This window comes from Erinaceus europaeus, chromosome 3 (genome assembly GCF_950295315.1).
Source record: "Erinaceus europaeus chromosome 3, mEriEur2.1, whole genome shotgun sequence".
In the NCBI taxonomy this organism is placed as follows: Eukaryota; Metazoa; Chordata; class Mammalia; order Eulipotyphla; family Erinaceidae; genus Erinaceus; species Erinaceus europaeus.
The window spans coordinates 22814380-22837858 of NC_080164.1; the positions used below are offsets into that span (position 1 = coordinate 22814380).

Consider the following 23479-nt stretch of genomic DNA (forward strand, 5'->3'; position numbering starts at 1 on the left):
AAACCAGTTCTCTCTCTTTTTTTCCCTATTAGTGTTATCCATCATGAACTTATACATCTCACTGAGATTTGACTTGGTGAATTTTTTTTAATAGTAGTTTTGATTTATCTGTGAGCTGACCTTGGTTATCAGCCTATGGATGCTTTTAGGAGTACATTTTCTCACCTCCTCAAAATGTTCACCCAGCCCCACCAAAATCCACTGCACTCTCTCCTTCCAGGTCCTCAAGCATGTGTGACACTTCTGAGTGGTCTTCTAGTTCCATTTTTTTCCATGTTTTATTTGGAGAGAGGAGAGAGACCTTAGCACCACTCCACCGTTCATGGAGCTCACCCGTGATGCTCCTAGGTGGTACAAGGAATCAAACCCAGGACTTAGTGTGTAACAAGGAACACTCTCCACTAGGTGGGATACCTTCTAGCCCTGCTAGATGGATTATTTTAAAGATCTGTTTTGTTTGTTACATATGAGAATGAGACTTTCACATGAGACACACAGAGGGAGAGGGAGGGAGGGAGAGGTGTGTCAGAGCACCACTGATCCATGCAATTCCAGGGACCAAACAGGGACCTCAGGCAAGCAAGCCTGGTGTTTGTTCTGCCAGCTAAGATATCTCTCTGATTATTGATGGATCCTATTTAAACCTTTAAAATACTGGAGAGCACAGTAATGGTTAAGTGAGGTGTGCCATTAATCAAGCCAAATTAATAGTGAAATTTGGACAAATAACATGTGTGTGAACTACAAGAGACTTTCAAAATTATAAATAGACATGTGAAGTGATTCGATCCATTTGTACTGATAGTCCATAGTTTCTAAGATTGAATCCATTTGCCTGAATTTGAGGGCAAGATGCCCCTGAAAGTTACTGACTCAGAGTCAGCAACACTGAATTTGGTACATGCATTCATGAGAGGTGCTGATTTTTTTTCATTGTCATTTTTTTTCTTTTTTCTTGTCTCTTCTGATACCAGCTGAATTTGCTGAAATGTGTCCTAGAGGGAAAGGTTTCGTCCCCACTGAAGAATCCTCCCTCGATGTTGGTGGCGAGAACTTTAAAGGTCAGAATCACGTGGACATAAGGTGCAGTGTGTGTGTGTGTCAGGTGTTCAGATGAAAGCATCCATGGGTTACAGGGGACGGGTGCCCTCTGCAGCCACAGAAACTGTGACAGGGACTTTTATCCTTGGTCTCTGTGGGCAGACCTGAGATTTGAGAAGTAGAGCAGGGAGGACCATTACTATGAGTATCACCATCTCTGCATTGTGGTCAGAATAGTGTCTCGAAGGTTACCATGGAGAGTGAATGAGGTAACGTAGCTGCAAGTACCTAACACAAAAGTAGGCAACTGGTAATCATATTACCTGACTTTAGAAGTAAATTTGAAGTCATACCTGTTGGTACTGTGTGCATTTGATCCTCACAATGGTGGTCTCTTTCTTGCTCAACAGCGAAGCTAAGCTTCTTGCTTGCCAGAATGCTCCCTCCTGTGATGGGGCCTTTGACAAGTGGACACACTCCTGGTCAGGAATAGATGCATCAGAAATAGATGCATTTTATATACTTTTTATATACTTAATGCGAATCATCTAGAATTAGAATTTAAATGTACAGCCCTTTCATTTTTGGTGAAATTTCAACACATGGCATGAGTCTTTCCTCATTAACCACTCAATTTCAATATTCTCATAATAGAGATATAAGTACCTTTCATTTCTGCACTGGTTTCATTATTCCTGCTAAGGTTTAATAATAAAAACTGCAAAATGACTGGAAAGCAGGCTAAAAACAGTTTAACTGTCATTTGCTTTGGGAAAACTAGTCTTCTGATAATACGTTACAATTCAGCAACTGAGAAAAAAATTCCATACATGCTCTATTTAAGTATGTCTATGGTTTAGTCCATTTGAATGACACGAAGACTTGGCGATGTGCCAGTCCCAGTTCGGTGTACCAGTTGCCGGTCTAGCTTCGCGGGCGGGAGACAGACGACCAGGGACTCAGCTGGGAAGCAGTATCTCGTTTATTAATCAGATACATAGCCTTTTATGCCATCTCTTCACCGGAAGTGGTAAGGGAAAGGAAATGACTAGGAGAGGGGGCGGAGCAAAAAAAAAAAAAAAGAGCGCGAACAGAACATAGAAAGCTTCCATCTAACCAGTGGGGATTAAACCAATACCCTGCAGGCAGGGCGGGACCCAGGTAAAACAGTGATGATGTAAATAGACCACATCGTAAGTAATACAAGCGATCCTAATGTGATGATCAAAACAGAAGGTCTTATAAGCAGAATTTAGAAGCAGACCAACAGTGATGCATGTTTGATGGTTCCCAAACTCGCAGATCCCGTGTACCTTGTTTTTGCAGGGATGTAGTTAAGTCTGGCTTCTGGTTATGGAACTGAGCTCTGATTTCACCATAAAGTCATCTTCTCTTTTCTATGAAGGCAAATTTCCCCTCATCCTATCTTGGTAGAGCCATAAAATGGTTGGAAGATGAGATTCAGATCCAGATTTGCCATTTTCCAGCTGGGCAACTTTGAGCAATGTGTCTATGGGGTCTCTACATTTAAAAATGTAGACAAGATGGCATTTGCTGTAAATGGAAGGAAGATGCTAATCATAGTGGCATAAAGGCATCAGAGAATGCTTCTGGGGAGTGGACTGAGTGAGCCCTCTCTTATAACTTTTCTCATTTACTGCTTTCATCCCTGTTAGATAGACGTCCCTTGATCCCCAGTTTGCCATTTGGTGAACCTGGGGTCTGGAAGTAGTTCTAAATTTTGTGCAGGAATGGATCTGCCCAAACCCACCATAGCTCATCTCACATTCATCTTTATTAGCCGGAGAGAAGACTTTTGTTAAGTTCCCAATAGCTTTCTTCATCTCAGCTAATTCATAGGCCAAAACATACATCTGTGGAAAGGCATATTTCTTTAAAAGTCTGTTCTTCAGGGAATACTGTTAGTGCCACCACTGGGGAATCCGCAGACTACTTGATCATACACAGTGTGGCACTCCAAACACAGCTGCTCTGATCATGTTTGGGTGTTACTTCCTCAATGTCTCGTGACCATCATTGTTTCTGAATGAGACCTAATTTTAAGAATTATATATTACTTTGACGACAAGTGACCACAATTCCTATGTTAACCCTATCTTAATTCATATGAATGTATGTCATACATCAAAGAAGTCTTTGATAAGAAGATGACAATAAGTTCAATAAATCCTTATATTTATATTCATGGTCAAGTTGTTATTGACAGGGATGTCAACATAATAATGGAGAATGAATAAATATTTATTCATGAATGATTAAAAATTGTATGTTGCTGTATTCTTAAGACTCTTTGGAATATTTACATTATAATATCCAACTTGAAGTCCAGTGTTGGCTAGGCTCTTTCATAAAAAAAAAAATCAAAGCCAACTCCTCCTTCTGTTTCTTCATTTCCCTCCCATAGATGCGGATGAATGCTTACTCTTTGGTCAAGAAATCTGCAAGAATGGCTATTGTCTGAACACACAGCCTGGTTATGAGTGCTATTGTAAACAAGGAACCTACTATGATCCTGTGAAGTTGCAGTGTTTTGGTAAGTTTTCAGAGGTCACATTATGGTGTGTTATGAAAATACACAGGTGGAAAAAATAAGTCATGCTGTACAGTAAGAACAGTCTCTTTGACACTTAGTCATGTGTTGAAAAGATCTATAAATATTTAATGGATCTTTTCCTTGAACAAGGTTTAAGGAAATTTAAAAGTCTCTATACTAGTGGTTGAGTCAATTGCAAACAAAGAGTTAATATTTGATGTGGAATTGTAATTCAAGCCACTGGTATAAGCAAAGTGTTCTTTTGGTCTGGGAGCCTCCTGTTTCATCACTCACATATTAATATGAAAGTCATTTTTAAATACTGACCCAGATCTTAATGCCTAAGCAGAAAACCATGCATGGCAGAGAGAAAAACATCACACAAGGAAATAATTTTAAAACTAGCAGAAAGAAATGTACTGTCTATCTCAAATGCCTAAGTGTGTCCTGTTCCTAAATATTTCTTTATTAAATATCTGCATCAGGAGGCAAATTGTTTTTCCAATCAGTGTTCTCTTTTTGGATGATGTGTGGTTGATTAAAATGTGGCAGCCTCTGGAGTGTGGACTGAATTTAGTCATGTGTAAAGTTTGGTAAGTGGAGGATGTGCAACTGATTGCCAACTTTCTTTAGTAAAAATGTTGGTTTCTTTTAAGATATGGATGAATGTCAAGACCCCAGCAGTTGTATTGATGGACAGTGTATTAATACAGAAGGCTCATATAACTGCTTCTGCACACACCCCATGGTCCTAGATGCTTCGGAAAAAAGATGCATACATCCAACTGAATCGCATGGTATGTTTGGAAAGAAGATAAGTCTGTGCCCAAATAAATGGCATAAGGTTTCCTTTTGACTGAAATGGGAATGACTGGCATATAGAAAAATTGAATCCTTAGCATTTTTTTTAAATCATTGCAACAAGATGCTGAGTTACATACTATCAGGCTGGATTACCATAAGCAAATTCATGTAATAGGTAACAGGCAACAGAGTGGCTGAATGTATGACAGAGCTCTTCCCTGCCTGAAGGCTGCTCATGCTTTACCCCTCAGATGTAGTTGAGGAGGATAGACATTCAAGGAAACAATGAGGTTTCCTAGACTGGACTAGAGCACCCAGATTAAGCTAGCATTTTGGTGTGTGTGGGGGAATTAGCCACAAAATCACCAAAGCCTGTTGAGAAGAATCTCTATATGTTTCCAGTGAGCAGAGGTATCACACAGAATTTTTTACCTATAAATTCTTTCCTCTTTCATTTTTTTCCTTCCTTCTACTTTAAGTGATGATCTTGCAGGGTATTCTTGGTTTAAAAAAAGAAATCCCTTTCCTTCAGAACTGGAATTCTTTTTTTTCTTAATTAATTTATTTATGGGGGGGATTGATGGTTTATAGTTGACAGTAAAATACAGTAGTTTGTACATGCATAACATTTCCACATAACAATACAACCCCCACTAGGTCCTTCTCTGCCATCATGCTCCAGGACCCAGACCCTTCCCCTACCCCCAGAGTCTTTTACTTTGGTGTGGTACAACTCCAGTCCAAGTTCTGCCTAGTGTCCTCCCTCTGATCTTCCTCAACTTCTGTTTATGAGTGAGAACATTTCATATTCATCCTTTTGTTTCTGACTTATCTCACTTAACATGGTATCTTCAAGCTCCATCCAAGATGGAGTAAAGAAGGTAAATTCACCATTTTTAATAGCTGAGTAATATTCCAGTGTATATATACCTATATGTGTGTGTGTGTGTGTATGTATATTACATATTTTTATTCCTTTCTGGAAGCTTATAATTTTTATACACCAAAATTTTTTAAAATTCTTTATTAGGAGATTAATGGTTTATAGTCAACAGTAATAGATAGAAGTTTGTACATGCATAACATTTCCATGTAACAGTACAATACCCACTAAGTCCTCCTCTGCCATCATGTTCTAGGACCTGAAAACCAACCCCCTACACCAGAATCTTTTACTTGGGTGCAATACACCAACTCCAGTCCAATTTCTGCTTAGTGTTCCCTTATGATCTTGTTTTCAACTTCTGTTTCTGAGTGAGATCGTCCCATATTCATCCTTTTGTTTCTGACTTATCTCACTTAACATATTGTCAGGTTCCATCCAAGATGGAGTAAGAAGGTGATTTCACTATTTTTAATAGCTGATTCCATTATATATCACAGCTTACTCAGCCACTCATCTATTGTTGGACACCTGGGCTGCTTCCAAGTTTTTGGCTATTACAAACTGTGCTGCTATGAAACATACATAGGTACACGCAGATCTCTTTGGATGGGTGTGTTGGGTTCCTTAGGATAGATCCCCAGGAGAGGAATCGCAGGTTCATAGGAATCGTAGGTCCACTTCCAGACTTCTGAGAGCTCTCCAGACTGCTCTCCACAGGGTTCAGAACTGAAATTCTCGTGTCATTCCATTTTGCCATATGTAGTTTCTGTTAAGTCTGTAGATGATCGTATAGGGGCTCCCTTACATGACATTTGTTTTTTCTAGATGTTTGTAGTATTCTGCTCTTTAGTTTTTAATACTTAAGTTATAATATATCTTGGGCTGTATCTGTTTGCATTTCTTTTGTTTGAGACTCTTTAAGCCTCTTGCATTTGTATGCTTGTTTCCTTTCCCACTTAGGGAAGTTTTGGGCTATTATTTATTCAAATGGAGTTTCTACTCTTTCCTCTTCTTCCAGGACCTTATAATGCCAGTAATCACTTATCTAGACTTGGTTCCAGAGGGCTCTCACACTGTTTGGGGCATTTTTCAACTATTTTTTCTATTTGCTGCTCTGCTTGAGGTGTTTTCCTCTACCATAGTTTGCAGGGCATTAATTCTCACCATTGCTAATTACCATAAATCACCAGTTCATTATCACCTTTAATTAATTAAAAAATATAAAGATTAAAATTGAGGACTCTAGGATTAAGAGGCACTGTCACTGGAACAGGACTTTGACAGATGGCATGCATAAGAAGAATGAATCTCCCCTCCCCCATAAGGGGAGGGGATTTTGAAAGAAGTAGCATTTGATAGAGGACTGCAATAATGGCAGAGTTCAGACAGATAGTGGGGTGTCAGATATCTTGATGGAAGCTCATGAGAGGAGTATATGATTGGAACATGATGGGCAGGGTGAATTTCAGCTGATGGAATGACATTGTCATTGGAGAGGACAGAGAGGCTTGATCTATGAAAAGACCAGGCTGGTTCCAGACTTAGAATTCACTCTCAGAAATGGGGATGGAAATTTTGATACACTCTGGCTTCTCCATGATGTTTAGGAAACAGTACCATTGTCATGGAATCTTACTTTTCTTTCCAGAACAAATTGAAGAAACCGATGTCTACCAAGATCTGTGCTGGGAACATCTGAGTGAGGAGTACGTGTGTAGCCGGCCCCTGGTGGGCAAGCAGACGACCTACACTGAGTGCTGCTGTCTCTACGGGGAGGCCTGGGGCATGCAGTGTGCCCTTTGCCCCATGAAGGATTCAGGTGAGCCACCCCCATGTCCCCTAGTGATGGGGAGAGGGTTCTTCTCACCTCTTTTTAGATCCTGCCAAATTGTTGGTGTTTGTCAAGCCTTCCCTTCCTGACAACTTGCATCAGGGGTGTGTGTACACGTGTGTGTGTGTGTGTGTGTGTGTCTGTCTGTCTGTCAGTTGGTCGGTCTGTCTGTCTCTCTGGGAATAAGTGGGATTGCATCAACATGTGACTCCTTCTTTACCTCCAACCCAGACCTTGTCATTACCTTTTTTTGAAACCCATATTCCGTACCCCCCTGCCCCACCCCAGAGAATGCCAAATGACCCAAATAAGCAGATTGTAGCTTAGACATTGATGACAGAGGGCTGTAGAATGTATGTCTCTGGACTTGTCTTGCTTTTTCCTTCTCACCGTTTCCACTTAGATCAAAAAGTGTACAAGAGGAGGGTATCTCTGTAGGTTGAAATCTCAATGTTTCTGTCAGCCTCTTTGATGAGAGAGCAAAGAGAGCGAGAACGATAAAGGAAACACTGGAAGGTAAGTGTGGGGGAAGCGCACATATCTTCCTCTCCCTGCAAGTTTCAGGTCTGGGGTAAAAGCTTTGGTCGGGGTGGGGGGGAGCGAGTAGCCTTGCCAGCTGTGGGTTCATCTTGCTTCTTGTCGTTGGGGGAGGCCTGGAGGGGCTCCTGCTGGGATGTTTGGTAACTGTGGGCTGTGCCTTCCTCCTCTTACTCATACACTGACTGACTTATTGCTTGTTAATGAATGACACTCAAAAGTGCTTGGTGTATTATCTTGTACTTGTACAGACTTCTTTGAAGCCATAAGAGAAAACACTGTGTGATATAAGTCAAAGGAGTTTATAATGTTTTGTTCTATTATTCTAAGTAGCTTGTGGTGAAAAAAAAAAGTCTTAGAATGATCCAGAGGGGGAAGAATTGCTTGAAAAGAGTCCATGCGTTCATTGTAGCTCATTTAATTAGAAAGCGGGTTTCATGCTATTTAATAGCTTTGCTTTTCAGCTTAGATGTAAAACCAGTGTGGCATAATAATATGAAAGACCATAGAAAGGAAGTGAATAGCAAAGGATGAAAATGCATGGGGACAGAGACTCCAGTCAGAGTAATCCAGACGTCAAAGAGCCTGGAGCCAGAGATGCCCCAGCAGCCGAGACTGGGGGGTTAGGGGGGATGTGAAGTGAGCTCTGTCTACCCAGCTTCTATACAGTCAGGCATCTCTGTCAGCCAGGCTGGGTACTGGGAAGTCTGAGTGCATGAAGGTGGAGAAGGGACAAAAAGATGCTGTGGGGGAGTCAGGCGGTAGCACAGCGGGTTAAGCGCAGGTGGCACAAAGCGCAAGGACCGGCATAAGGATCCCGGTTCGAACCCCGGCTCCCCACCTGCAGGGGAGTCGCTTCACAGGCGGTGAAGCAGGTCTGCAGGTGTCTATCTTTCTCTCCCCCTCTCTGTCTTCCCCTCCTCTCTCCATTTCTCTCTGTCCTATCCAACAACAACAACATCAATCATAACTACAACAATAAAAGGCAACAAAAGGGAATAAATAATAAATATTTTTAAAAATCATTAATAAAAAAAATATGCTGTGTTCCCTTCCACAGATACCCCCCCCCCAAGTTAGCGTTCACCTCCTGAAAGTGCTCATCTGCTTATTGTAATGCTATACTTGGAAATGTCCTCAGACCTCACCCATGCGTGATACCTCTGGGTAGCCTCGTTGATTTAGAGGGGAGGGTAGTGGTGGATGATAATGTGCTGGATTAAGCACACATAGTGCAAAAGCGCAAGGATCCCAGTTCGAGCCCCCGGCTCCCCACCTGCAGGGGGGGGTCACTTCACAAGTGGTGAAGCAGGTCTGCAGGTATCTGTCTTTCTCTCCCCCTCTCTGTCTTCTCTTCCTCTCTTGATTTCTCTCTGTCCTATCCCACAACAGCAATAACAACAACAAGGGTAACAAAATTGGAAAAATGGCCTCTAAGAGCAGTCGATTCATAGTGCAGGCACCAAGCTCCAGCGATAACCCTGGAGGCAAAAAAAAAAAAAATGTTACTGTTTAAAACATAACTGAGACACTAGAAGCCAAAGCACCACGCTGCTACTCCGGACAGAGAACCGGGAGTCTCAGACAGGCAAGCCGTGTACTCTGTTAACTGAACTACCTCCCTGGATGCAAAATCAGTGGTTTTTGCTTTTTCCCCACTTGGTCAGCCAGCCTCTAGTGTAGAAATTCATTTGCATCTGAGACCCTGGTGGATCTGGCCAGGTACACTAAGACATCCCCTCCCCCCAGTCTTGGAGAGCCCAAGGATTCCTGGAATCCACTTTGCAAACCACTGCTTCAGAACCATTGAAGAGTGTGTTCTTTATCCAGAGATCTTATTTGGCATTAAGAGTAACCACCTGGCTGCCAGGTAGAGGGAGGAGGGGGCAGGTGACCCATTGGCCACTAGGCCCCAGGTCCACCCCAGCAAGGCTCCAGAGACTCACAGGACAGCATCTGACTTAATTCTGTTGAAAGCGCCTTTTGTTGGTACTGTTACTCATTTTCCCCTGAGGAGTTTAAAGCTGCTCCGTTCATCATCTCCGCCGGGCAGCCCCGTCCACGGGTAACCTCCTCGCTGAGAAAGGGCTGTATTGTCTGTTAACATAAGTGCTGGAGGACTCCCAGCCTGTTGAGCGTGGAACCTTCTAGTTCCCCTGGCAGGGCAGCATGGCGGGGGGAACAATGAGTTACTGATGGAAACGGTGCTAGAGGAGAGAGGGACATAAATCCTCATCCTTGTCATCAGCTCGAACATTAAAGGCCCGGCCTGGCGCAGAGTGGAACTCTGGCTCCAGGGCAGACTTTCACACTCCGGGTCCAGGAAGCCACGGACACTGTTTCTTGTAAAGACTGCAGCTCTATCAGAGAAGGCCGTTGGTGTTGGTGGAGGGGGTGGGCCTGGCTCTGTCCCCATCATTCTCTGCAGGGCGGTGACCACTGGTGGATCTGTGTCACATGCAGGGGAAGGTATGAGGTAACGGCCGGTGTCAGGAATTAGTGCTTGTAGCAGTCAGCTCACTTTGTGGGGGCTGCTCAGGACCTTGTTGTAAATCCCAGCCACACTCTTGGAGGTCAGGCGTGAAGTATCAGGGAGAAGCTTCCAGATTGCCGATGGCAGTGGGTGTTTTGTTGAAGTAGGGCCCTCCTCTCCTTCCCCTTACACGTACTCCCTAACTCTGCTCTGCTTTAGGGGGCTGAGTGACTTGGGAGGGGAGACTTGTGAACTCGAGCCATCTATCATGACCTCAGGCCAACCTCAGAGAGAAGTGGCTGTTTGGAAAACCAAGTCAGTGAAAACAAACCATTGCCTTGTACCCTGAGTGAGAGAGGGTGTGGGTGCTGTTGGATCTTTCTGGGAATTTCTGTTGCCGTGCTAACAAGAAAGCAGAGAATGCTCAGAACCTTGAAATCAGGACCAGCTGTGGAGTTCATGGGGATAAGAGTTTGCTATAGAGACATAGTCTTGGGGGTGGGTGGTGGCACACCTGGTTGAGCACACATGTTACGATGTACAAGGACCTGGGTTCAAGCCCCCAGCCCCCACTTGGAGGGGGAAAACTTTGCGAGTGGTGAAGCAGGGCTGCAGGTGTCTGTCTTTCTCTCTCCCTCTCTATCACCCCCTTCCCTCTTGATTTTTGGTTGCCTCTATCCAGTAAATGAGGATAATTTTAAATTTTTTAAAAAAGAGAGATGTTCTTGTCAATATTTTTGTTCTATCAATAAAATAATAAAAAAAAGTGAGAGGTAGTCTTTCCTGGGTTGCCACTAGAATAAAAGCTAAAAGATAACTTGGATACACACACACATATGTGTGTGTGTGTCAGTTAGGGTGTTTAATTTTCAGAGCTATTCTCTGAAGTAGGTGTATGTGCTTTGCTGGAAGAGGGAAGGAAGAACAGAAAGTTTGTGGTATGCCTGGGTTCTATACTAGTCAGTGACAGGTTCTAATGTTGACATCTGGCTTTGGCCTCCTACCCTCTCCAACACACGAGTGGTTATTTCCAGTGTTTTCTCCCCACAATTCACAGCACAGCCTAGAGACACAGCGTTCCTAAGAATACAATAGTCCCAAAATAAAGATTTTGCCCAGAGAAAAACTAGAGTTTTAGAACTAAGCAGTAAGGAAGCTAGGCCAAATCCAACATCAGTTCTACATAGTCAAATGGGTGTAACAGATGATACTACTTGATGAATTAGTTACAGTAAGTTAGTGCTTCTTGAGTAAACAAAACTGTTGGTGACGGCTAACCTAACATGTAAAGTGAGTTTTTAAACATTTTGTTTGTTGTTTTTCTTGAGTATTAAATTTTCTGGAAAATGTATTTATGCTTTGCAATTAATTTATCTAGGCTGTCTTTATCAAGCCTAGAAATGAAATCTATGGGCAAGGGAGATAGCATAATGTTTATGTGAAAAGACTTTCATGACTGGGGCTGCAAAATCCCAGAGTCAGTCCCCCACACCATCATAAGCCAGAGCTGGGCAGTGCTGTGTTCTTTCTCATATCAAAATGAAAGAAATGAAAGCTACAAATAAAAGAAAGCTAGACAGATTTGAATCTTGGAATCAAAAGTACCCAGAAGTCTCAGTATCTGACTACCCTATTAAAATAACTCCTGATGAGTGAACTGTTAAGATAATTATAAAAGTAAATTGGGCATACTGGGATGATAGTCTTGATCGAAGACTTGAAAAATTTCTTGATGGGACACCTACTGTGCTGGGAGTGTGCCACCTGCTGGTGTCATGATGCACTGCATCGCAGGTGTTTATGTGATCAGAGTTGACAGGGAGAGTGATAGTATTGTTTGTTTGATTGGTTTTATAAGTCCTTAAGAAAACTGAAATGCCATAAAGAAAATTGGCAAGAATTAAGAAAATGCTTTTAAACACAAAGCATAGAGCCATGGGCTATTTTTACTGGGAGAGCAGTTTGAAGATTCAAATATCCAGAGAGATTTGATTCAAAAATTCTGTTTCCAACTTGAGGGAAGTAGCTCAGTATTAAAGCACAGGACTTGCATGCCAGAGGCTCCAAAGGCCCCAGGTTCAATCCACAGCACTGTCATATCCAGAGCCAACTAATGCTCTGTGTTCATGCCCCCCCCCCCCGAAATAAATTTGGGGGGTCGGGCGGTAGCGCAGCGGGTTAAGCACACATGGCACAAAGGACCGGCGTAAGGATCCCAGTTCCAGCCCCCGGCTCCCCACCTGCAGGGGAGTCACTTCACAGGCGGTGAAACAGATCTGCAGGTGTCGGTCTTTCTCTCCCCCTCTCTGTCTTCCCCTCCTCTCCATGTCTCTTTCCTATCTAACAATGAGTGACATCAACAACAACAATAATAACCACAACAAGGCTACAACAATAAGGGCAACAAAAGGGGGAAAAAATGGCCTCCAGGAGCAGTGGATTCATGGTGCAGGCACTGAGCCCCAGCAATAACCCTGGAGGCAAAAAAAGAAAAAAAGAAAAAAAAGAAAAGAAAAAAGAAAGAAAGAAATTTTGTACTGTAGTGATAGCATTACCATAAGCCAGAATCGAGCAGTGTTCTGGTGGGGAAAAAAGTTAAATCTTTGTATAAAACTCTAGTTCTAGGACTTTATCTGCCTTAATTCACCTTGTACATGGGAAGAGAAACATAAGAACAAATTGGAATTGATTCTGTCAGGAGGGAATTAGTTGGTAAGTTGCGTCACACCAATGGGGAGCATGAGGGGCTGGCTATATAGCCCTTTATTTCACTACCACCAGGGTTATCATTGGGGCTCAGTGCTGGCACTATGAATCCACAACCCCTCTCAGCTTTTTAAAAAAAAAAAAAAAAATATATATATATATATATATATATATATATATATATATTACAGAATTACATGTCGACAGGGTTTTGAATCCACACCATTCCCACCATCAGAGTTTTCTGAATCTTCACTCTCCCCACTGCAATCCACTACTGTTCCCTTAAAGTTGTAGACAGGGGCCAGCCGATCATCTCTACAACTATCTGTCCACATTTATACAAAGTTGCTCCTTCTTTTCCTGATTCAATCCTCTCTTTCCCTCTAAGCCGCTCATGACATCATAACTACCTCTCTATGTCCCTTTCCTTTTCCTTCTCTCTCTCTGGGTGCTGATGGAGCTGGAGTGCAGAGCTCTCGTACCTTCATCCTATCACTTTTTCCCCCCGCTGACAGAATGGATCAAGGTTGTTTATGGGGAGCAGAAGGTAGGAGTTCTGTCAGCCTTTCTTTTTTTCCTTTTTTTTTTTTTAAAAAAATTGATAGGACAGAGAGGAATTAAAGATGGGACAAAAAGATGAGGAATGGAGGGAGAGAGGGAGGGAGAGAGGGAGAGAGATTGACCTGCAGATCTGCTTCACTTCTCGTGAAGTGTCCATCTGCAGGCGGGAGGCAGTGGCTCAGACTTGGGTCCTTCCATATGGTGATGTGCATATTGAACTGGGTGCTCTACTACCCAGCCCCCCAAAGTAATTTTTTATATGAAGCACATCTATAGACTCAAATATAGAATGACACCAGGTTTAGACTTTTTCAACAAGGCATAGAATAACATGTTTAGTAACTATCACATGCATAACTGTTTGTTTGTTTTATTGGGCCTACATGTCTGCATGATTCCACTACTTCTAGTGGACCCCTCCCTGGTTTATCTTCACTTCAAAAATATAGAGACAGAGAAGGACAGAGACAGAGGCAAGAAACCACAGCACTTACATTGCGTGATGAGGTGCCGGGGACTCCAACCCATGTCCGAGCACGTGGTAAAGTGTATGTTCTTCTGGGTAAGCTATCATCCATCCCTGGGGGAAGAAAGCTTTGAAACAGCTGAACAGTTTGTGTTTATGTGAAACGTAAAAGAGAACAGGGCCAGGCCTTGGCACACCAAGTTAAGTGCACACATTATCATGTGGACAGGCCTTGGTGCGAGCCCCTGCTTCCCACGTGCAGTAGGGAAACTTCAATTTTTTGTTTAAATTTTTAAATATTTATTTTCCCTTTTGTTGCCTTTGTTGCTTTTTTTTTTTATTGTTGTTATTGATGTTGTCATTGTTGGATAGGCCAGAGAGAAAATGGAGCGTGGAGGGGAAGACGGGGAGAGAAAGACAGACCTGCAGACCTGCTTCACCACCTATGAAGTGACACTTTATTGATTTACTAGTGATTGACAGGTCTGTTGGATAAAAGGGGCACAATTCCCACTGCCAGAGCTCCATATTCCAGCCCCCCATCCATTGGAAGCTTTCCTACTCTTTATCCCTCTGTGAGCACGGACCCAGGATCATTATGGGGTGCAGAAGGTGGAAGGTGTGGCTTCTGTAATTGCTTCTCTGCTGGACATGGGCAATGGCAGGTCAATACATACCCCCAGTCTATTTCTATCTTTTCCTAGTGTGGTAGGGCTCTGGGGAGGTAGGGTTCCAGGACTTGGTGAGGTCATCTGCCCAGGGAAGTCAGGTTGATGTCATGGTAGCATCTGCAACTTGGTGGCGTGGCTGAAAAGATACAAAGCAGAACTAATTGTTTAATAATCAAGAACCTAAAAGTAAGAATAGAACAGATGAGACTTTCCTCTTAATTTCTATCTATCTTATCAAATGAAGAAAATAAAAATAAAAAAGTGGCCACCAGAAGCGGTGGATTCATTGCACAGACACCAAGCCCCAGTGATAACCATGGAAGGAACAAAAAATAAAAAATAAACTAACATGTATTTATGTTATATAGATTAAATTTAGATTATGCTCTCTAATGTATATGCTATAGTAGATTAGATCGTAGACTTAACTATAATCATATATCTGTGGTGAAAGTAGGATATTCCTAAGTAGTTTGTCATTTAGTTGGACAGGTGAGAGCCTTCATAAGTTCACCATTCACTATATGACACATAATTTTTTTTACTACTGCCTAACAGCTGATCAAAACTTTTTCACATACAAAACTGAAGAATTAGGTGTTTGCCCAGCTTTGCCCTCCTCACACAGTTAACCTTGTCATTGTCAGTGTCACCGCAAGGATTCCACAAGGTGTGAAGGAAAACAGAGAACGGACTCATGGGCTGAATGGGAGAAAAAATGGCGACTGGGCACAAGTTGCAAAAGGCCATTCAGCAGTCACGGTCTGAAGGCTTTTCCAGGAAACATGTTTCCCAAGAATGTTAGTAATAACCTTGGGACAGCTGCCATGTGAGCAAGGCGCCTTGAGTGACCCGCCTACGGGCCAGGCAGTCCCCGGCTCGTGCTGCCTTTGGCTGGGGTTCTGTGACTCGCGCCGGACTCCAGTTTCCTTTATCCAAAGTGGAAAGCTCCTCTGTGAAGCTCAGGTCATAGATCCTCATGACTCTGAAAGCATTCGGCTTATCCATCGTAAATGCTGAGTGCTAATGATCCAAGAAAGAGCAGCTGTTAGAAACCAGAGTGGGAGCTGAAAACAAACTGGGACAGACAGACAGGGCCTCCCCGTTGGCACCCAGGCTGTGTACACTGTGCAGACATGTGGGGTCCACTGTACATGCTCCAGGATCCAAACGCGGGGGCCTGGAATTCTGGTTCTCCTTGCTTGTGGAGGGGCAGTGACTGACAGCTGCTTCAGAGGTCACTTGGAGTTTAAATGTGATGGTGCTGGTGAGATGCTTTTCAGATCAGAGTGTGACATGGGCTGGCCGTGCCTGATAGTGTCAGTTTCTGTTCAGAAACGGCAAACTGGGCAAATGGTTATTCCCCGTGGCTTCCGTGCCCTACAGGGGCTGGAAGTCTCTTTGAAAGGAGGCAAAAATCTAAGAGGACAGTGTTGGCAGAATACCTCACCTGGACAGTGCACTGCTTTGCCCTGTGTGTGACCCAGGTTCAAGCCTTGCTTCCACCAAAGTGAAGGAAGCTTCAGCTCTGTGATCTTGATCTCTTACCTTTTTTTGCTTCCAGGGTTATCACTGGGGCTCAGTGCTGCCACTACTAACCCACCACTCCTGTTGGCCTTTTTGTTGCTGTTTTGTTATTGGCTAGGACAGAGAGAAATTGAGGGGAGTAGATAGAGAGGGAGAGAGAAATAGACACCTGCAGCCCTACTTCACCAATTGTGAAGCATCCTGCCTGCAGGTGGGGAGCCAGAGGCACAAACCTGGACCCCAGTACAAGTCCTTGAATAAGTACTATGTGCGCTTAACCTCGTGCATCACTGCTCAGTCCTTGTATCTATCTGCCTTTAAAAAGAGAGAATCTAGGAGAATGAGAGAGGGGAGGGTACTTGAAGAAAAATTGGAGCCAGATGAATAACCTAGAACATGTTCTTCTAGTAAAGGCAACAGATTACAGGAATGTGTGTGTGTATGTTATTTCATAGCCTTAAGATTCTTATTTCTGGGAGTCGGGTGATAGTGCAGTGGGTTAAGTGCACGTGGCACAAAGCGCAAGGACTGGCAGAAGGATCCCAGTTCGAGCCCCCAGCTCCCCACCTGCAGGGGAGTCACTTCACAGGTGGTGAAGCAGGTCTGCAAGTGTCTCTCTTTCTCTCCTCCTCTCTGTCTTCCCCTCCTCTCTCCATTTCTCTCTGTCCTATCCAACAACAATAACAACAACAATGAAAAACAAGGGCAACAAAAGGGAAAATAAATATTAAAAAAGAATGTCTAAGAAAAAGATTCTTATTTCTGAATTTTAATAGGATTTTGAAGAAATGACAATTCAGCTTTCTCTGCACTGAGCATGGCTAGCCTTGTAAATGATTAATCTTGTAAAAGTAACATGCTCTAGAATTGACTATCTTCACTCTTCTATGTTCACAATATATTGCTTGAATCAAAGGAAACTATTAACTGGGGTTTTTTTCCCCCTGGTTTAACCTTTAGGATATCATTAGGTTTCTCTGGATATGTCTCCTTAGCTGAAAAAGAGAAGATTGGACTGCCCTTACAATTATGCCATCTGTGCTTATAATGTATTAAACTCTAGATTCCTCAGTCATTCTGAAAACCTCCAGGTCAAGCAACACCAGAGGGCAGGAGCGCCTCCTAGTGGTGTTTACCTCATAGTATAGTCACTAGTTCCAGCAACAAATTAACTTCCCAAGATTTTGCAGCCTGAGAGCAGTTTTCTGTTTCAAATCACAGACTATGTAATCTAGAAAGAATTATAGATATTAACAAGTCTTGTCTCTTTGTTTTACCCATTAAGTATGGAAAGATTATGTGAATATATAAACATTTTCCCTAGGATCCTGGTTCAAGCCCCTGGCTCCCCACCTGCAGGGGTGTCGCTTCACAGGCGGTGAAGCAGGTCTGCCTGTGTCTGTCTTTCTCTCCCCCTCTCTGTCTTCCCTTCCTCTCTCCATTTCTGTCTGTCCTCTCCAACAACAATAGCAGTCAGTAACACAACAATAATAAATACAACAATAAAACAACAAGGGCAACAAAAGGGAATACATAAATAAATAAAAAATAAGTATTTTTTAAAAATAAACATTTTCCCTGAATATTTTGCCTCTAGACTTTTTTAGATGGAATTTGCGTAACAGAAATGAAGCACTTGAAAGTGAGAGATACAGGGGCATTTAGTGCATGCACTGCGTTGTACAACTTCCCTTTTATTCTTACACTCAGACTGAGCTGCTATTGAAAATTAATTCTTACTTGGTTCATGCAAAAAAAAAAAAAGCTAGATTCCTCATGTCTGTTTGTTATTTGTCCTCATTGTGCACTCCTGTTGTCACTTCAGAGTGATCTTTAAAGGGCAGGAAAGGAGGAAGTGAACTGTTTGGTCTGCCCTTCAGCTTGGAAGAGCATGAAGCCGATCACTGGAAAATCAACATGCTGAACTTTGCTCCTGCTTTTCTGCTTCTGTTGCACTGTTAGTCTGGTCTCTTAGCAAGTATGAGAGTCTCCTTTATTCCTTAATTCCTCAGAGATGAACTGAATGTAAGACTTCATCATGTCATTCCAAAACACAGGGTAGGTATTTAAAAATAGAGGATCTTCCCTTAAGATGCAAACCTTAAGGTCTTCATAAGTCTTCAAGAAAGGGCAGGGAAAGGCTGTGAGTGTTTGGGGGGCAAAGGGTTCAGGGGTTGACTGGTCCCCAGACCCTGAGTCTGCTTACAGCTTGAGCGCTTACTGGCTTCCCCTGCCAAGACTTTGGACTTCATTGCTTCCCTGCCTTCAACAAGTACAGTTTAATTGGACATTAAGCAATTTGATCTCCTTCACCCAATAAATCACAGAGCGGCAATCAGCAGAAACCCTGGGAGCAACAGTGCAGGCTGGTGGCGCTGAGCTCACTAGCATCCGAGGTTACTATTCCCCCCGGGGTGTTAGTCACGCTTGTTCATTGCTGAGCCGTCACCTTACCTGGCGGTCTCGAGGTCATATTTAATTTTCTTGTCTGTCCCAGAAGGACAGCTGTGGTGAAGAAAGGGCCTAGTTTGGCTCATCAGTCAGTCGAGGTTCCAATTTGTCACCAAGGCTAGGACAGGCTATGCTAGAAAATTTACTTATTATAATTTTATTAGTGATTTATTACAGATTTACAAAATTAAAAGATAGCAGGGGTACAACTTCACACCGTTCCCATAGCCAGTTCTGTGTCCCTATTCCCTCCACTGAAAACTACAGTGGCTCTTCCAAGGTCACAGATCTGAGTTGACTATTCTTTTTTTTTTTCTCATTTTTTAAATTAATAACAGTTTGTTAAAAGATAATAAGAGTACAGTGTATAGGTCCACACCACACCACCACCAGAATTCCATATCCACACCCTCTAGCCTCCCAAAGATAACCACCAGAGTTCTCACAAGTCTTACAGTTTGCTTGCTTCTGTTTTGTTTGGATTTTTTTTCCCTTTGTCAACATCATGGAGATCAGATTTCTGCATTCCACATATGAGTGAAACCATCTGGTAGTTGCCATTCTTCTATTATTTCATGAAGCATCATCACCTCCTGCTTCATCCATTTTTTTGTCCCAAAGGACACAATATTGCCTTTTTTGATTGCAAAGTAGTATTCCATGGGACATATCCCATAACTTCTTGATCCAGTCACCTGATGATGGACATTTAGGATCTGTCCACTCTTGAATAATGTAGCTATGAGCATAGGGAGTACACTCTGTTTTGGCATGTGAAGGTACTAGGGGTTGAACCTGAGCCTCTGGACCTCAGGCATAACAAGTCTCATGAGTGCTCACAGTGGATCTCCCTAGTCCTTAACTCTGGGTGGGGCAGAGCTCATTCTGTAGTTCAGACTATCCCAGAAGCATCTATCAATCACATCTATGAAACTGAAATCACCATTTTTAATAGCTGAGTAGTATTGTGTGTATATACCACAACTTACTCAGCCACTCATCTGTTGTTGGACACCTGGCTTGCTTCCAGGTTTTGGCTATTACAAACTGTGCTACTATGAACATAAATATACACAAATCTTTTTGGATGGTTGTGTTTGGTTTGTTGAGATATATCTCCAGGAAAGGAATCGCAGGGTCATAGGGTAGGTCCATTTCTAGCCTTCTGAGGGTTCTCCAGACTGCTTTCCTTCCACAGGGGTTGGACCAACTTACATTCCCACCAGCAGTGCAGGAGGGTTCCTTTGTCCCCACAACCTCTCCAGCATTTGTTGTTGCTACCTTTTCTGAGGTATGACATTCTCACAGGAGTTATTTTCCTTAGTCTGAACCCATTCAACCCATTCTTCTGGGAACGGAGGGTTGCCATCCCTGGATGGTTGCTTATCTGCACAGTTCCATGGTTAACAACTACCTTTTTATAGGTCACTATGTTCCTGCCTGGTCAGGCTCAGGGGGCTTGTGTGTGGCCTTGTCACAGAATCAGACCAGCTGTGCTCTGACTCTTGCTCAGGTATTGACAGAGGGAAGGCAGCAGCTTGAATGGTCTGGTTGGTGCCAGCCTTGGGAGTTTTCTCTAGCACTGCCTGTCCACCAGGCACTGTGGGTAAGTGTTTATTCTCTAAGGGCAGAGTGAGTGGACAGATACCCCTATATCCACTTCCACAGAGCATGGCCTTGCCAACCAAGTCCTCTCTGTCACATTTTCTTCTTCATCATCAGTACTGTCCATGGTCAGTGTTGTTTGTATTTTGTGACTTTTGCTAATTAAGGAGCAGATGGCTATGATGATGCTACCTCAGCATCCTATTCAGGAGCGGACACTCATTCCAGTCTGTCTTCTTCCCCCTTGCCCTCCGTGTGCACACATGCCACATGCTACCCGCTACCCAGACACCATCATCAATCAGCAGGACATGTTGAAACCTGCTAGAAAAATACCTGGTCTCGGACACTCTGAACCCCAGTTCAAAACTTATGTGACCAGGAACCTTTGTTTGCTCACCATCACTGAGAGGGAAGAGATTCCAAAGGACACCTGAAGAAACCAGGTGCTGTTTCCCTTGTCTGAGAGGGAAGAGAGAAAAGGAAGGTCACCTGGAGGTTGGAGTAGGTGTAGTTGTGGCTTAGAAAGTAAGTGAAGGCAGGGCCTTCAAAGTGAATAAAAATGGGCATTAGAGAGGGAGAGGGAGAGAGAGAGGAACTTGGTCTAGGTACTAGGGCAGCTCCTGGCCTGTTTTTTTTTTTTTTTAAATTGATTTAATAATGACCAACAAGACCATAGACTAAGAGAGACACAATTCCAAACAAATCCCATCACCAAAGCTCCCCTTCATTGGAAGTTTTCCTGTTCTTTATCCCTCTGGGAGCATGAACCTAGGATCATTATGGGGTACAGAAGTTGGAAGGTCTGGCTTCTGTAATCACTGTTCTGCTGGACATGGGCGTTGACAGGTCCATCCATACTCTCAGCCTGTTTCCATCTTTCTCTAGTGGGGCAGGATCTGGGGAGGTGGGGTTCCAGGGCACATTGGTGAGGCCATCTGTCCAGTGAAATCAGGTTGGTGTCATGGTAGCATCTGAAACTTGGTGGCTGAAAAAGCATTAAGATAAAAAGCAGAACAAATCATTTAATAATCAGGAATCTAAATGTAAGACTATAGCCTATGAGATTTGGGGTCTCCATTTTGGAAGAAATTAGTAGGTCTATTTTAGGTGTATTCTAAGGGACCCATGACTTTACTAATTTTTGCCTGAGCCCAACAGCTAAGATGTAGGTGGGCCAAGGGCATGATCTGGGAAGATGGTGTCAGAGTTAGAAAAAGTCTGGAAAACTGGATCAGGGAAAAGAGTAGCTCCCAATTATGGGACAAGTATATATGTATTGCTAACTGTAAACTCCATTGATTTGATCTGGGGCCCATTGTCAGCACGGGAGCCTGCAGGTCTGAGCTCGTATTCTATAGTCATAGTTAGGAACATTCTAGGCTGTACTCGTTGCAGGACCCGTCTTCCTCAAGTGGCAGAGTATTTTTTTAAATTTCCTTATTGGGAGATTAATGTTTTACATTCAACAGTAAATACAATAGTTTGTACATGCATAACATTTATCAGTTTTCCACATAACAATACAACCCCCCCCTAGGTCCTCTGTCATCCTTTTTTGGACCTGTGTTCTCCCCCCCCCCACCCACCCAGCCCAGAGTCTTTTACTTTGGTGCAGTACGCCAATTCCAGTTCAGGTTCTACTTGTGTTTTCTCTTCTGATCTTGTTTTTCAACTTTGGCAGAGTATTTTGACCCAGCCTCCCTTCAGAGAAATCAGCAGTCTCCACCAGTGTTGACCCACGTTGAGGGCAAGGTCCTGTCGAGGCTCTGGCCCATTTTTAATGCTTAAGAGACAGGTCTCACGTCCCCTACATTTGCAGATGATGTGATTCAGACACCAGCATACAGAGCTGTCAGCCCTGGTGTGTGGCAAGCAGAATGCAACTGACTTCAGTTCTCCTCCTGCAGAACTGGGGCTTCAGTGCACAGTTTTACCACACCACCAGCTTGGCATCCTGGCATGTGTCTGTTGAGGCCAGCCCTGCATATGTTTGCCTTGCAGGGGGGAGGCCCCTGCTAGGGGGCCAAGCTGCCTACTGCCACCATGGAATGGGGGGCAGATCCACTGGCACCAGGCAGTAGCCTTGAAACATTTTTTTTTTCAATTTAAAATTAAAATCAGAGCAGCTCCATCTATCCTAGGAAGTACCATGCCAGGGGAGAATCTGTGAGCAGTGCCTGGAGTTTGTCTCGACACTCAGTGCTGGGGACCCCTGCCTGTCTCCCAGGCCTTGATCATTTGTGCTTGGGGAGGTGTGAAGATTTCCACTTCCTGTTTATCTCACACTTGAATGTAGATGAATCCCAGCGAGATTTGGTGTCTCAGAAATGGCATTTGCCCCCAAGGTCGGCTTCCCAGGATCAGCTTTGCCAGAGCAAAGCCAGACCTCTGTGGTGACTCCCAGCCATCCAGGAGTGCACTTATGGTTGACATGCCCCGGGTTAAGGGTGTGTGGGGGACAGAAAATAAGGGTTGGTAGCCACATGGAGTGGCAGGCACGGAGATCCTCCTGGGCTCTCAGCAGGGAAGTCGACGACTAATTAGGGAATCTGTGTCAAGTCCCCACAGCTTTAGATGAAAGTGATTCCCTGCTGTCCCCACATGGAGTCCAGCAGTGACTCAGCTGGAAGCTGGAATGAGTTCTGGCTATGGCTTCAGGTGACTCAGCTCACATGAGATAAATGCATGTGCCCAGACCCTGGAGAGGATGATGCATTCTAGTAAATCCCATGACATCCCAGTTACTCCCCGCAAAGATGGTAAAATTCCTGTTGGGCTATTGCAGATGCTTTTAAAGAGTTCAGAACTATACATAAGAATTAAGAATGTTACTTGCCCCTGCATTTTGAGTTCGTTGATCTGGCGTTAGAATGTGTGATAGATCACCCTTTATCCTTGTGCAGGCAGGTCATGTCATTTGTAGAGGCTGTCAGTAATTTCACGCTTTGATATCAGACCTAAGAAGGAGTCTTCTTGATCTTAATTTACTGCACAGTTCTTTGTCTAATGACAGCCAGCTTGAAGTTTCACTAGCACTGGAATCTCCAGCAGTCACTCTTTCTAGCACTGTCTTTGGAAGGTCCTCATGCCTGTCCAGATGCTCAGCAGGGACTTAGCAACTTTACCTCTTGAGAAAAATACTGTCACCTCTGTGTCCTTGAAGATACGAAGCTTAGAAGTTAGTTGTATAGTACCTCACTTATGTGTAAATATATCTGTGATGCAGGGGGACAAAGAGGAATCAGGATCTTTGTGTGACAGGGGTGGAAACTGAGGCTTGTCAAAACTGTTCAGGGGGGAAAGGTAAGTGGTACAGTCAGGACTTGAGCCCCGATGTCAGCCTCCAGACCCCATGTCCTT

At 43.5% G+C, this 23479-nt stretch overlaps 1 protein-coding gene across 16 annotated transcripts in view; it reads left to right on the plus strand.

Annotated features, from left to right (window-relative positions):
- LTBP1 (latent transforming growth factor beta binding protein 1) overlaps positions 1-23479 on the plus strand; it is a 304975-nt gene that overhangs the window by 265311 nt on the left and 16185 nt on the right. For all 16 annotated transcript variants that reach the window (XM_060186845.1, XM_060186846.1, XM_060186848.1 and 13 more), the window contains 4 exons: positions 975-1061; positions 3467-3595; positions 4252-4392; positions 6934-7104. In XM_060186845.1, the coding sequence (XP_060042828.1) occupies positions 975-1061; positions 3467-3595; positions 4252-4392; positions 6934-7104 (528 nt within the window). The remainder of the gene's footprint in view (positions 1-974; positions 1062-3466; positions 3596-4251; positions 4393-6933; positions 7105-23479) is intronic.